This window comes from Petaurus breviceps, unplaced genomic scaffold (genome assembly GCF_028583685.1).
Source record: "Petaurus breviceps papuanus isolate PSGF00001 unplaced genomic scaffold, PetGlider_PUasm1.0 76, whole genome shotgun sequence".
Taxonomy (NCBI): domain Eukaryota; kingdom Metazoa; phylum Chordata; class Mammalia; order Diprotodontia; family Petauridae; genus Petaurus; species Petaurus breviceps.
In genome coordinates, this window is record NW_027186473.1 from 52,587 (window position 1) to 69,004 (window position 16,418).

General features: G+C 38.6%; 1 protein-coding gene across 2 annotated transcripts in view; it reads left to right on the plus strand.

Moving 5' to 3' along the window:
* The window catches only part of RHOH (ras homolog family member H), a 40,212-nt gene extending 24,260 nt beyond the window's left edge, over positions 1-15,952 (plus strand). The window contains exons 2-3 of one of the 2 annotated variants that reach the window (XM_069105103.1): positions 2,888-3,107; positions 13,661-15,952. In XM_069105103.1, the coding sequence (XP_068961204.1) occupies positions 13,872-14,447 (576 nt within the window). In that variant the 5' untranslated portion in view covers positions 2,888-3,107; positions 13,661-13,871 and the 3' untranslated portion in view covers positions 14,448-15,952. The remainder of the gene's footprint in view (positions 1-2,887; positions 3,108-13,660) is intronic. The other variant, XM_069105102.1, reaches the window with a different exon arrangement.
* Positions 15,953-16,418: the final 466 nt, after the last annotated feature.

Below are 16,418 nucleotides of genomic sequence, written 5' to 3' on the forward strand. Positions count from 1 at the left end.
TATTAGAGTGATTCACCATTTCCTTCTCCAACTCATTTTACAGATGAGGAAATTGAGGCAAACAGGTTTAAGTGACTTGCCTGGGGTTGAGTATCTGAAGCCACATTTGAACTCAGGTCTTCCTGATTCCAGGTCCAGTGGTCCATCCGCTGTATCACCTAGCTGTCCCCCAGAGGCAGGCACTGGTGGATATTCTTCATCTTCACAGACTTTTTCCTCAAACTGCTTCTTGAAAACACAGGCTTTTACTTTCTGGAGGCTTTCTCACTCTGTCCCTGACTAATGTTTATTCCCTGAGTGGTTCCCTCTTTTCTGTTGACTCACACCCTGAATGCTCTCTCCCCCGGGTCCCCACAGAGGATGGAGAGGTTCCCTGCCGGGCGTAGGAGAGAGTAATATTTCCATCACAGTGGGAGCCTCTCTCAGAAAGCTTCTTTAACTCTGCAGAGGAGAGCATATTGTCAACATACAGTGAGAGCTACACACAATGTCCATACCCTATGACTCAGTAATTCCACTTCAGGGAATATACCCCAGGAAATAACCACAAAGGGGGAAAAAAGGTACTTTTCACACTACTGATAATTGTGAATGATTGGAAATCTCCCAATTGCTCCGCTGAAAGGTTAAGCAAACTTATTTTGACACATAGCATCATAGAATGAAAGAGACCTTAAAAATCATGTCTTCTAACCTTTTCTTTTTTTAATTTTAAAAGCATTAAAATGTTTATTGATATTTAAAATGCATCTATCTATTTATCTGTCTGTCTATGTATGTATGTATGTATCTATCTATCTCACTTTTATTTCCCAGTAACCTTGTCTCCCTTATCCATCTGCAAAACAAAGTATCTTCTTAGCCACATCTGATGCCACATGCCTCAGTTCACATATAGAGTCCACTACCTCAGCCAAGAGAAGGGACATATGTTCCACCATATTTGTTTGGAGTCATTGTCACAGGTCCTTGCTGTTTTCCTTTATGTTACTGTGGTCTTTGTAGTCTTGGTTCCCAGACCTTTCATTTTATAGATGAAGAAACCAAATCCCAGAAAAGGCAAGTAACTAAAGTCTCACAGATAGAGAGTGTCACGGTAGGGATCAGAATCCAGGTCTCCTGATTCTGGTCCAAGACTATTTCCACTAAAAATATTTATTCTGCCTTCCTTAGGATGGAATTACACACATACACACACATATACATATATGTATATATGCATGTGTATACGGGATACTATACATACAACTGTTGAAATTGGCAAGTATATGGAATGTATTAATAAATGAAACAATGTTCATGTAATAAGCAGATCAAAAGATAGTCTATACACTTGATCACAATTCTGTAAACCATGTATATGTACATTAAGAAAGATTGAAATTTAAATTGGTAAAATGTGAATCCAGTAAGCCAGTAAGTTGAATTTATGCCTTACCTCAAAATGCCTTATTCCAGAAATGTTAGACAAAGGTATTGTTTCCTCAATATTGTGGAAATGATGACTACTACATAAACAGTAATAAGGGTAGTTAATAATGCACACATTTATGCAAATACTGACCATGGAAAATGAAAAATTCACATTTATTATACACTCTTGCTCAATAAATTTAATACCTGTTAGGACTGCTAATATTTCAAAACAAAATAAACAATGCCCTTCCCTACCCCCAACCTCCGGCCTACCCCACAGGGTCTACAGTTACAAGCTTATTGCTAAACAGCTAGAAAAAGCCTAATATGAAAACAGCTGATACAGAAATTAATGGTGAGTGATGTGATAGTTTCCTTGTAGCATGAATGGGCATGATTTTTAGGGTAGAATTAATTCCTCTAAAGAATTACTTAGGGGTGGCTAGGTGGCTCGGTGAATAGAGCACTGGCCCTGGAGTCAGGAGGACCTAAGTTCAAATTCGGCCTCAGACACAACACAAAAACTAGTCATGTGACCTTGGGCAAGTCGCTTAACCCCAATTGCCCTCCAAAAATAAAATAAAATAATTAATTGGCTGCTGTCAGTATTGGACCCTGTCCAAAACTCCTGGAAATAGATTGACACTTGGATTTACTCTTTGTGAACTGATGAACCAACCCTAGACATACTTGCTGCACAATGTGCTGTTGGCGTGTCTTAGCAAGACTGCCAAGGATTATATCAGAATTGTTATTCCAGTTGTACATACTCTGGCAAAAACCTCAATTAACCAGGATCCAGCCAGTCAGAACCAACAATGCATAATCGCAATTAAAAATTTTTTTTTAAATAGTGCTAACACTTTACATTTATTTTCTAGTATTTCTGGTTAGAAAGGACTTTTATACCTTTTTTGTAAGGACCAACGATAATAATAAAGTAATAATTTCTCACATTCCCGTAGTGCCTTCCTATTTACAAAGTTCCTTTTTTTTTTTTTACAACATATTATTATTACCTATATTTTATTGATGAGAAACTGAGGCTCAGAAGGATCAGAGTTTAAATAGCTTAGCCCACAGTTAGAAAATTGCTAAGTGTCAATCAAATAAGATGTTGGATGACACTGTTTTGAAAGCATATAATGTCACAGAAATTTAAGGTATTATAGCTGTTATTTAGCCAACAAGCATTTTTTAATGTGTGCGACTGCGTGGCAATAGAAATACAGAGAAAGGTAAAAATGTGGGTCCTACCTCTAAGGACCTTGCATTCCAATGGGAAAGACAGCATGCATATATCATTGTAACCCCTCCCCAAGGCTGATTGGTATGGGACTCTCTTCTTCTTGGCACAGATGAAGGCCTTGCCCTTTGTGAGGGATAGGGTGGAATTGTAAAGGGATGGAGACCTCTGGCTCTTAGTTGTCCTTCTTTGGGAACTCATGATTTGGGTGCTTCTGGCTTCTAGCTTCGAGAGAGAAGATGGAAGAGGTCAACCCCACTTCAGGTTGCTGAAGGAAGAGACTAGGAAGATATGAGAGGAACTGGCAGTCTCCAGCATGTCCCTATCCCCAGCTTCCTACACTAGAGACTTCAGGGAGTTTCTCCTTGGGTGAGATCCAGGACCCTCTCTCTCTGCCGACTTATTTTACTCTCAATGGGAGAGTTTCTTCAGTCTGAATTGTCTGGTATATATTCTCTTGTGCATACTTTTTCTGACTCCGCTTCCCTAGGACTTGTATAAATGAGCTTCTTTGCTATTGCCCATGTGCTCATTGTGGTACTGGTATTAGGTAGGAAAGGGATCAAGCCTTGGATATAGAGCTTTGGGTTCCCCTTGCCTCCAAATGACAAAGCAATAAAAAGTTAACTCAAACCCAATCATATCCCCTAGACAAATAATATTTAAGGGAGCAGATAGACATAATTCTAGTCTGGTACTCCCTCTCCCTCTGAGGAGAGCAGAGTGGTGGCCTCCAGTTCCAACTATCTGCTTTTCCTCCTGGCAGGAATGAAAGTCTTCCTTGGAAAAGGTGGGAAGAAAAAAGGTTCGGGATGTCTGTTTTGTTTCTCTTTGAGCCAAACAATGGCAGACCATTCTCTACCACCAAATATGGGTCCTCTCTACACATGTGGAGCCTATTCTACCACTTACATAAAATGCAGTATATAAGAAATATACTCTTTCTTTCTCTATGTGTATCTGTTTGTGTGTGTCCCTCTGTGTGTATATATTATGTATATATGTTTATACATATACACATATATGCTCACATAGTAGATGAAGGTAATTTCATTGGGGAAGCACTTGTAGCTGAGCAGAGTTGGAAAGGTCTCCATCAGAAGGCATAATCTGAGCTGTGTCTTAGGATAGGTTGGCAAACTAGGAGGAGAAGGTGAGAAGAGAGAGCATTTCAAGGCTGAGGATACCTAGAACCCAATGTAAGGTTGGTAAGCTCTATCAGATCTTATGCCCATTTTACAAATCAGATAAAAAATGCAGAGAAGTTTTAAGTGATCTGTCTGAACTAACAGGGAAAGTGAGGAGAGGGAGGGATTGAGAATAGAATCATTATTTCCTGCCTCCTACTTTTTTGCTCTTTCTGCTACAACCAAATGAATTTTTTCTTCAAAGTTCTATTTTTGGGGACAAAGGGAGTGGTATGGTGTGGTGGAGCAAGTGCTGGACTTGAATTAATCAATCAATAAACACTTATAAAATAACTACTATGTTCCAGGCATTGTACTAAACACTGAGATGAGAGACCATGGGTTTGAATCCCCATTCTTCTATTTTGCTGAGTCCCATAAGCTAGCTTCTTCATCCATAACTCACATTATATATTGCCCTGGGTTGTAATATGTTAAGTACTGTATGAGGTTTTTGCTTGTTAGTTTTTAAGCCTTGGTGTTCCTATCTTGCTCAGGCTAGAAAGGCTGTGGCAGCTCTACAGGCCTGATCCCTTTACTAATGTGTTGGGAGCTATGGCTTGCTTGTTCCCTTTCCTTTCTGGGTCAGTTTACCCCTCCTTGGGCATCCTGGTGACTCATCACGTTCGTGTCGGACTTTGTACATCATATACTCCACTGGTTTTAGCTCTGCTTCAAACTTTAGCTCAAGTGACCCACCAACTTTGACTTCACCAGAAGCAGGAATTACAATCATGAACCACCAGGCATAGCTGTAAAGTACTATGTGAATATGAAATATAAATTACAAGCAAACAGGGGTTTACAATAACATTTATTATTTATTTTTTTATTATCCCCATTTTTTTAGGATTTTTTTTAAGTTTTCAGCATTCATTTCCACAAGATTTTGAGTTATACATTTTCTCCTCGTTTCTTTCCTACCCCCCCAACCCAAGATGGAAAGTATACTGAGTATCCCTTCCCCCAATCTGTCTTCTCTTATATCCCTCACATACCACCTTTATTTTCTTACAGGGCAAGATGGATTCCTATATCCCAATTACAATTATTTTAAAAACATATTCTTCCTCAAAAAACAAACCTATAAATCAACAGATCTTTCTGGGTATGCCCTAGGGAAACATTCAGCCTAATTACTATTTTTTAAAAAATCAATTAATTAATTAATTTTTTAAAAGCAATCAGGGTTAAGTAACTTGCTCAAGGTTACAAGGCCAGTTATTTCTGGGTGTGGTGCTAAGTAGCTGAGTCCGGATTCAATCCCCAGATCATCCGGACACTGGAGCTAGTGCTCTTACTCGCTGTGCTACCTGGCCGCCCCTCTAATCACTATTTTTTAAAAATTATTTTTATTTATTTCATTAAATATTTTTGATTAAATGTAAATTTTTTTAACAATGAATTTTTAAAATTTTGAGTTCTAAACTCTCCCTCTCTCTGACCTCTCTGCCATCCCTGAGAAACATATTTCCATATTAGCCATTCAAACTAATCACTATTACAAATCTACTGTCTTTTGAATTTTCCCACCCAAAGTTATTTTACAACAACTTCCATCACTGAGACATAACTTGTCCAGCTCCTCACTAATGTCTTTGGCCTGGTATCTGAGATTAGTCCAACTTAGCCCTCCTCCCCACTCAGCATAGGTCTGGGTATGCTAAGCTTCCCTTTTGTTTTTTTCCCAAATATTGCCTTATTTTTTTTTTCAGAATAAGATTCATGACTTAAAGTGAAATATATTTGCATTTTCCACACCTGCAGGTATATTTTTATATAATGAGAATGGATATCTAGAATTCTGTGTATGTCATGATCTAGAATAATCAAAGATTCACTTGTATTCATTATACTTTACTTATTAAGCTAGGAATGGTCTAGGAATATATTTCCATTTTCTTAAAAAACTTTTATTGGTAATGTATGAAATGTTCCTTAGTCATAGTCCCCCTGCTTCTGAAAAGAAGGAAGAGGGTTGCATTTTCTCAACTCTTCTATAGGATCAAGCTTATTGATTATTATAATTATAGAGTATGTAGTTTTATATTTATTTTCTCTTTCTAGTAATGTTATTGTATCAAGTTCTCCTGAAGTTTACTTCCCAACATCAGTTCATATCAGTTGTCTCATGCTTCTCTGAATTCTTCAGTTATTGTTTCTTATAATATAGCAATATTCCATTATATTCAAGCAGCATAATTTCTTTAGTTGTTTCCCTATTAGAAAGATTTTCAATGCAGTAATTAAAAGAGAAATAAAAAAACACTTTTTTTTGCTTAGAAATACTTACTTAACCAAAAAGTAAATGAATGAGAATATTTTATTCCCTAAGAAATACAGTTAATCTTAGCCATGTGTATGATTGTTTCATTTTGCAGTGGTAGAAAAAGACTTTGAAAGTTAAACACTTGCAATCAGTTCTACTATTGTTCGTGTGTGTGTGTGTGTGTGTGTGTGTATGGTGTGTGTGTGACACCATACTTAGAGAGTCCTGTCTATGATCAGGAATAATTGAAGAAAGGGAAAGAAAATTGATCTGTTTTGAAGAAGAGAGAGAAATGCTGCATTTTAAAACTTATTAAATCCTGGGTAGCAAGTCTTAGAGCAGAGATATGGATTACATGGTAAAGCAGAGGCTTTTCATTACTCATATAGTCATACTACAGTTCTATAAGAAGCTCAGCATAACTAGATAATGATTTCTTTTGAAATACCTCCAATGATTTAGTTCTTTTGAAAACCCCTGTTAAAGAGAATATCTCCTAACCAAGGAGTGTCATATGTTGAACACTCATTGGCCACTCCTACCCTAACCATACTCCTGAAGCTTGGTTAATTTCTTGACTGTGTTACCCTTAGGCTATAAGCCCTCCCTGAGCTCCGTGCTGGGTAATCTGTTAGGTGCTATTTAAACCTTGTGCTGAGGAATCTGAATTTATGACTCCAGAATTATATTTAGATTCAAGTAACTTTTTCTTCATTGGAGCACGCATTTCTCAACTGTTTGGATTTTGCTGGTTTTATGAGGATTTCCCTTATTCTTATCAAATAATTCTCATTTTGCTCTTACAGAAGACAAGTTCATATTAATAATTAATGATTTAAAATTTTAATTGACCAATAAAAATTAAAATCACTTTATTGATCAAAATATAAAATTTTTATTGATATCTTTTGTTTTTATATCACCTTCATTTTGGAACATTTGTCTTCTCCTTTACCTGGAGAACCTGCCTTGTGACAAAGAATTTAAAAAGAAAGAAAAAAAAGCAGTTTAGCAAAATCAGCTAAACTCTGATGGCATATACAATAGTCTACACCCATAGTCAATACTTCTCTGTGTCCCACCTTGGCATTATAATTATACAAGATTTAGGTTGGGGTCTTTTGGTTTGTTTTTGGTGGGTTTTTTCTGTACTTTTCATTTACATTGGATTGTCTGGTAGGGCACTGCACAAATAAGTACTTAAGAAATGCTTGCTGATTAATTGACTGGTTGTAGAGAGGTCATAACATCCTATACCAAAGTATCCCCTTGAATTTCTAGAGTTCCATTGTTGTGTAATTGCTTCAAGGAACTTTCCACATTTAAATCTATGTAGGCTGTTCTCAATTTGTATGTAATCTTTTAATACATCTTTATTTTTATTCATTTAATCAATTAGTACAGTGATTAAATGTATATATCTGAATTTCTCCTATAAACACATTTTTTTTTCTAGACTATGTACATGCCATATTTTTTCTTTTTGCTGGTAGAACATTGTTGAATTAAATTGGATCAAACTGTTGAAATCATGCCTTGTGGGAGCTAATATAAAACTTTAAATACAGGAGGTGAAGTAGTCCTGGCTTTGGTTAGACCTACAAAGACTCATTGAAGACTTAAATAACACTGAGATGCTTGCTAAAGTAGCCACTAACGGCTGCTTGACTACATCTACATCACTGTTATCTGAATTCTGAGGACTGGTATGAAAAAGTCCTTCAGAGAATAATTTAAAACACCATTATTTCACAATACTCTACTTTGAATGTTTGTTTAATGAGCACAACATGAAATATGCCTAAGGCTGTGTCTGAAGAAACCTCTCTGGAAGCCTATTTCAGATTTGGGAGCTTCACTGAATTCCTAAAGTAATGGCAAGCCACTGGAATTATCTCTGGTTATCTTTCTGTCCCCTTTAATGGATCATTCAAGAAACAATGGAAAGATTAGTCTTGATCATAAAAAACACAATTACTGAAGGAAACCAATAGATAGAAGGCAAAATTAAACAACTTTACCTCTAGAAGGAGATATCTTAAAAGGTTATATGGAGGGAATAATAACGTGTAGATAGACTGCATGATCCATTAGTACTTGTGTAATGTTAAGAGACTGAGAGGAAGGCTTACATCTCTTGGGTGGATTTACAGGACATGGGGATGAGTTGCATTGTCTCAGATTGGGATGAGCTGTGATCTGCAGTGTTAGAGGGAGTAAACCATATTGATAAGTTCTTTCAGTGAATAAGCAAAGATCATCAATCACTCAGTTTAGTCAACAGACATTCATAAATTACCTACTTGGTACCAAACTTAAACAAAGACAAAGATAAAGCAACCCTGCCTTCAAGGAGCTTCCTTCCATTCTATTAGGGCTGACAACGTTTTTATTGTATCATAAAATCGTAGATTTTATGCACCTCTACATGATGTCTAATCCAACCCTCTCATTTTATAATTGAGGAAAATGAATCTCAGAGCAGTGAAGTGATTTGACCTGGTGGCATCAGCTAGTGTCAAAGGTAGAATTTGATCCTGGTTCTCCCAGACTGCAAGTCCAGTATTTTAAGTGATATATCACTTTGCCACCTAAGTATACACAGGCCTTTATATTTGACCCCAAATGCACAGAGAAGTATTGGAGTTTGAGTAAGGCAGTGACCCTGTTCTTCTGTAAAAATCACTTTTACAGCTGTGTGGAGGATGAACTGGAGTTAGGAGAAATTTGTGTCAGGGAAAACAATTAGGAGACAATGGAAATAGTCAAGAGAAGAGATTAAGAACCTGGACCCCAGTGAAGGGGTTCTGTAAGTTGAGAGAAGGGAATTTTGTTGTGAAGGTGAAAATGACAAGATTTGGCAAGTGATTAGGTATGTGGGATGAGGGCAGAGGTGTGCTGGAGACAGCTCTAACCAACTTGTTTCAGAAATCAGAAATCTACAAATCAGAGCTTGATGTTTCATTTTATTGATTATTTAGACTTGAGAAAATTTTGATAATACAAATTAAACGTAATAGTGTAGGTATATATTTCTTCCCTACACCCCACTCTATCTGCCAGCACACCCCTGTATTGCTGTACAGTTATCCCTGCCACATTGGGGGGATTAGGGGTCCAGTGTATTCTTGATCTGGAAATTAACTTAAAATGTTTTGGCCCTCCATACCAGAGAAGAAGTCTGAATTTTTTCTTTTTCTTTTATGGGGTATTTACAGTACCTTGTTATAAATTTTAGGTTGATATTATATAATACTATACATATATTTTATGCATTTCTGAGTTTTAAAACTTTTTCTATGTTGTCTACTGGCCTTCTCATGTCATCTGTGGCTTTCACAAAACTTCTCAAAATTCCCATTTAATTTCTTATGCCAAACCACAACATAGTGAAACTGTGATGGGGAAAGTCATGATGTGGAAGGGATAATTGTACAAAAAATGCTTATAGAATAGGGCAATGGAAGACTCAGAGAATGAAGTCATCACCAAGCTGAAGACCTGGTAATTATAAGCTAATAACAACAATCATAATAATAATTGGAGTTTATATCATGCTTTTAAGTTTGCAAAATGCTCTACATCCTTTATCTTCCTTTGAACCTTACAACATGGAAGGGAGAGGGAGAATTAGGAGTTGAGAATAACAATGATATTGTGTTTTTCCAGTGAGATATTTTGCACTTTCCTCCAATTTTTCAATGTTTATGTTTTGTTTGATCGACTCTTGGTGCATCATAGAGGTCCTGAGCTTCAGTTTGACTGATTCTAAGTTTTATTGAATTATTCTCTTCGGTTAGTTGTTGAAGGTCCTTTTTTAGGGAGGTATTTTCTCCAATTAGCTCACTAATTGTACTTTTTAAGTATTTGTTTTCTTCAGTGAGGCTTTTTTCCAATTTGGTCACTGTAGATATAAATTTATCTTCTACCTCTCTAATTTGGGTTTAAAAATCTTTCTTGAGCTCCTCCAAGAATGCTTTTTGGGCTTGAGACCAGTTCATATTTCCTTCTGTGGTCTCAGGTGTGAGTATAGAGTCCATATCATCCTCTGTATTTGGTTGTTTTTGATCCATATAATAAGCTCTAATTGATTTACTTGCCTTCTCCTTCTCCTTCTCAGCTTCCTTCCTTCCCATTGTAATTTCCTATTTCCTAATTTCTCAGGCTGGGAGCTAAGGGCCTGGTTGTTGACTTTGTGTGCTGTAGCCTCTGGGTGTCTAGATTGAGTCCAAGGCCAGGACTCTCAGTGTTTCCCCTGAATTAAGCTGAGACTCACAGAGTAATCTGTGGGGGAGGGGTGGTCTGGCCACTTCCGATTTCTGCCTCTATGCCCTTGGGCTACTTCTCGGCAGGCTTTTACTGTTCAGTTGAGGTGGGGCTTGTTGGGACCCCTCCCCCTCTTCTCTTCAGACTCCTTGCTGCCTCAGTTACACCCTTTCTCAGTGACTCCTAAGCCTGAGGCTATTTTCCCTAATTTAGGATTTTACTCTGGGTGGGACTTTTATCTCTGGGTTTTCTTGGTGTGGGAGGGGGAATTGGAGCAGCCAGAGTTTACTTTGCCATCTTGGCCCCTGGAAAATCAGGCAGGTGATTTTTCTGTGGGGCCCTGGGCTTTTTCTTATCCAGCTCCCATGGATCCTCCCCTCCCATGGTCAGATAGCTTCGAATCACCTTTGGGGTGGGTGAGTCTGCTGGCTTGAGCTCCTTCTCACTCTGCTGTAGTCTGCTCTCTAGTCGGGGCTGCTGCAGCCCCCACGGTGCTCTGTACTCCCCCTGCCCAGAGGGCACTTTCCTGGTCTGGATTCTTCCATGCCCTGTCTCCCAGTGGATTCTGACACTCCAAAATCCATTCAGATTCACTTTTTAAAGTTTAGTGATGGGATTCACGAAGGAGCTTTGAAAAGTTACTGCTTCTGTTGCTCCATCTTGGCTCCACCCCAACACTGATATTGTGAAATGGGTGACTAGGAGGGTGGTAGTATCCATCCCATAAATAAATAAATCATGCAAATTTATTGTTTCATTTGATTAACTTTTTTGTTGGGACTATGGGAAAGAATTAAATGCGCATTTACTAAGGCAGAAAGGTCCTTGCAGAGAAAATTAGTATTCACAGGAGTAATTATTATATTTTAATGTTTCAAACACATTATAAAAATTATACTAGGAATCTCATATGATCCAATAAATGTGTTTCGTTTATGTGTGTGCCATATCCCCCGCATTGGAATGTAAATTCCTTGACAATATGTATTGTGTCATTTTGTTTTCATTTTTGTGATCACCAGCACCTAGCATAGAGTTAATGCATGGCAGGTACTTTAATGTTTATTGAATCTAGTTTACACATTGCTTCTCAAGGACACATGGCTCTTATAGAATGCTATAGAATGTTTTCCCCCCCTCAAACTTCTCCCACTTTGTATTCATGTTGTATGTATTATGCACATACTTACATGATACAAGCATACCTCATTTTATTGTGCTTTGCAGATAATTGCATTTTTTACAAACTGAAGATTGATGGCAACCCTGCTTAAAGTGAGTCGATGGGTGCCATTTTTCCAGTAATGTATGCTCACATCATGTCTCTGTCTCACATTTTGGTAATTCTCGTAACATCTCAGACTTTTTCATTACTATTATTATACCTGTTATGGTGATCTGTGATCAGTGATCTGTGACGTTACTATCGTAATTGTTTTGAGGTGCCACGAACCATGCTCATATGAGATGGTGTACTTAATTGATAAATATGTTTGTTCTGATTGCTCCACCAACTGGCTGCTCCTTCCATCTCTCTCCATCTCCTCAGACCTCCCTCTTCCCTGAGACACAACAATATTGTAATTAGGCCAATTGATAACCCTACAATGATTTCTAAGAGTTCAAGTGAAAGGAAGAGTCCATCAATGTGGCAAACTTCATTGTTGTCTCATTTTAAGAAATTGCCACAGCCACCCAAGCCTTCAGGAACCACCACCCTGACTATTCAGCAGCCCTCAGCATCAAGGCAAGACCCTCCACTAGTAAAAAAAAAAAAATTAGGACTGGCTGAAGGCTCAGATGGTGGTTAGCATTGTTTAGCAATAAGGCTTTTAAAAATGAAGGTTATGTACTTTTTTTAGATAGAATACTATTATACACTTAATAGAGTGTAATTAGTATAAGCATAACTTTTATATGCACTGGGAAACTAAAAAATTTGTGTGACTGGCTTTATTGGGTATTCTGGAATCAAACCTGTAATATCTCAGATACTCCTGTATATATGTGACACACATATTATGTCCCCATTAGGATGTAAGCTCCTTGAAGGCAAGAACTATTTATTTTGTGTCTGTGGTGCTTGACACATAGTATATACTTAATAAATGTTTGCTGATTTCTCAATCAATGCCTTTTCATGCCATACTAGCTTTGTTAATCAGATACTCAAGTTCAAGAACTTTTGTGTCACTGGTCCTTTGGGATCTTTTTTTCCTCTTTGACTTGGATCAAAAACCTTCAATAACTTTCTCCAGGGGACAGAAAGCTCTATTTCTTGACTAGTTCAAGAAGGAGTAGGGTTGAGTTGGCTTTGTTCTTAAGCCATCTGAATCTCACCCACCCCACTTTCAGTGAAGGTTTGTTTTATCCTGGAAACATCAATGTATCAGAAAAGCATAAATGGTCAATTGTGTCCAACTCCTTAGTTTCTCAGGATTCTCCTTTCTGAGGAGGGGGTGGCTAACTGGTTAATGAAAGGGAATAGACAATGTTCATTGTATTTCTCACATGTCTCCAGAGTTGATTTGAGAATGAGAGATTTTGCAGCCCTCTCCCCTCCCCCATCCCTGCCCCAACCACCTCTCACCCCACCCCCACTTCTTAAAGTTGAAGCAGGCTGCCATCTGAAAAAACTGCCTCACACACCCGGTTTCTATCAGATCTTTTTCGGTTGTTATCTGAGTTGTGACTTGGCCTTTGATCACTGGTCTGTTTCAAAGATCAAATCAGACAACCCGTGCTTCTTCATAGGTCATGTGTGAGCGGACTAGTGGGAAAACTGATCAGCGCTTCCACCAGTGGGTGGGAGGGGGGTGAAATGACAGCTCAAGTGTGATCCGGGACAATAGCCTTGCTGCAACGTAGCTGAAAATGGAGCAGTGACTCAAAGGCAGAGGCTGAGGTGGCCAAACCGCATATGGTCTGTCATGTTCCCGCTGCCTTCCTCCATGTTCGGTAGAAAAGCTCTGTGGTGCAGAGGCTGGGGTCTGGCCACTCAGAGTGCGGAAGGCTAGGGATCCAGTCTTGCCTCTCAAACATGCTAGCCGGGCAACTCTTGGTACGTCATTGCCGGTGCCTCTCAGTGTCCCTAGACACCTCTCTAAGACTAACCATTAGGTCGAGAGAGTTTCCTTGTTGCAACTCTCCTCTACCAATAATATTATGGGTTCGGTCCAAAAACGCCCTCTGCAAAACGGACTCAAAGTCAATACTGTCAGGGTCTTGACAAAATAGATCAGAAAATTAAAACATTCTCTTCTGTTTCTATTCTAGGAAGGAGACTAGGATCCATTGTGCATTAAATGGACTGTACCTAACTTTAAAAAGGGATGTGGAATTCCACAAAGTGGTGAGACTGTGAGAAGAGACATCCCACCTTGCCTTTCCATCCTCCCTGCTACTGAATGGCGAGTGTTCCTCCAGCCCCCTGACGTGAATGTTGCTCCAGGACTGATATTGTAACCTGGGAACCAGGCTCAACAATATGCTTAATTCCATCAAGTGTGTGTTGGTGGGAGATGCAGCTGTAGGGAAAACAGCTCTCTTGGTACGTTTTACATCGGAGACATTCCCTGAAATGTACAAGCCCACGGTGTATGAGAATGCCGGGGTAGATGTCTTCATGGATGGTATCCAGATCAGTCTGGGCCTTTGGGACACAGCAGGTAATGATGCCTTCAAAAGCATACGCCCCTTGTCCTACCAGCAGGCAGATGTGGTGCTCATGTGCTATTCTGTGGCCAACCATAACTCCTTTTTGAGCCTGAGAAACAAATGGATTGCTGAGATAAGGAGTAATTTGCCCTCTACCCCAGTGTTGGTGGTGGCCACACAGACTGACCAGAGGGAAATGGGACCCCACAGGGCTTCCTGTATAAACTCAGTGGATGGGAAACGGCTGGCTCAGGAGGTGAAGGCCAAGGGCTACCTGGAGTGCTCAGCTCTCAGCAACCGAGGGGTGCAACAGGTATTCGAGTGTGCTGTCAGGACTGCAGTCAATCATGCTCGGAGGAGGAACAGGAGGAAGCTCTTCTCCATTAATGAGTGCAAGATCTTTTAAACCTTCAGCATGGATCACCACGATTTGTCCCAACAGAAGACCATTGACTAGTTTGGGGGTTGTGAGGCTGGCCTTATGATTTCCTGTTCCATGCCGGTACTTTGTACAGATTGGTTTTCTTCTCCTGGACATTGTTTTTCACTAGAAACTTTGGCCATTGGGTGTTTTACTAAAAGCACACCCTACACAGGAACCGTTTTTTGATGACTTCACCTTAAGTGGATGGGTTTTTGTTTGTTTGTTTTTTACGTCTACCTTTCTTTTAGTTCTTTTATTTAATGATGCAAGGACTCAGGGTTTTGCTAGAAACTGTACCATAACTTTGGATACTGAACTGAGTTTTTCCACAGAACTCTATATTTAAAGACTATTTTATTTAAAAAAAAAAAGACAAAGGAAAAACATTTAGCTTTTGCATGTAGCTCATTTCCACACTTGGTAATTCCCCTCCTCCCACTTAATCACCAACACAAACTGCTTTAAAAAAATACTAAATATTTTCTTGGAGTTTGACTTTGTTTTTTCTTCATGTCACAGGAATTTTATTGAAACCACTTACCACCATGGCTTTTTTTTTAAACCAGGTAATTAAACTAAAAGAGCAATGAAGTAATTATAACATCTAATTTCCCAAGTACCTATCTTGCTTTGAATTTCCCCAACAAAATATAGTTTAATGATCTTGAAAGCTTTCAAAATAATTTATAGTTTTAGGAACCAGTAATTTGTTGTCACTTCTATTCCTTAACAGTTTTTTTTTTAAATTGTGCACAACACAATACCCTTTATCACCAACGTGCCTTGCATATAATATGTGCTTAATAAATGTTGACTCTATGAGTTTCCAGTTATACTCCAAGTGTGATCATCAGAACAGCCCTGAAAAGAAAAGAAAATTTGCTCTCTCTCTCTCTTTTTTTTTAAGAGGAAGGAACTGTGAAGTTTAGGGACTTCACAGGAAACAGAAACCTCCCCTGATAACCTTAATTACTGTTAACTACATTTTTCTCAACTACCGTAAGTGTTTCAGTTCTTTATGTGCTAATGGGCTACCATAGTATTGCAATGACAATTAGAGCAAATTTATTTTCATTGGAGCTCTCTCCTTGAGCTCCCAGGATAATAAAAGCATTTCAAGATACAGGGGAGAACTTCATATTTTTTATTACCCTCCCCAAATTGTTTTCCCTCAAGATTTAGAGAAATAGGGATTTCAGGAAGCATTTGGATGAAAATACTATAAATCAGTATGGTGGTACCAGTGAGTAGGTGCAAGAAAGTTGGAAAACATCTGGGGTAAATCATTTGGGCTACAAGATAAAGTTACCTGGGGAGATAGAGAATAGCTAGAAAAAAAATAACAATAACATCCTATCTAGTGGTTTTGGTGCTGAAAGAGTTAACTGTTTATGTTGAGTGTGACTATCATTTTGGGTGAGTGACAAACTAGAAGCCAAGTGTCTGTTTACTGAGTTCTCCTCAAATAAAACTTACGATCAAGTGAATCTGTTGTGCATTTAATGATGTTCATAATCATTACTGTGCTGCATGGTAATTAGCTAGTAGTAAGCTGTTCACATAAATGGCTGTAATAAGCATGACTTTTACACTGCTGATAATTTTTGTTTTGTCACTTCTTTGGTGTCCATGACCAGCAAATGTCCAGTTTGCCCTAATGGGACTCATTACCAGCACAGTGCTTGACATGTAGTTAGCACTTAATAAATGCTTTTATTCCTTCGTTCATTGCTGTGATCCATACTGACATAAACACAAAGGTTCTGAATCTAATACCTGTTCTTGTTCTAGACATCTCCCTCCCCCAACTCCCACTCTCCCACATAATAGAGGTTTGATATATAGGCTTGAAATAGAGGTCTTATGATCTGTCCCCTTTAGTTCTCGAGCTCCTCACTTTATGTATCCTTCGGCACCTGCTCCCTCATTTGGATGTTCTGGGTCCTTGGAAGC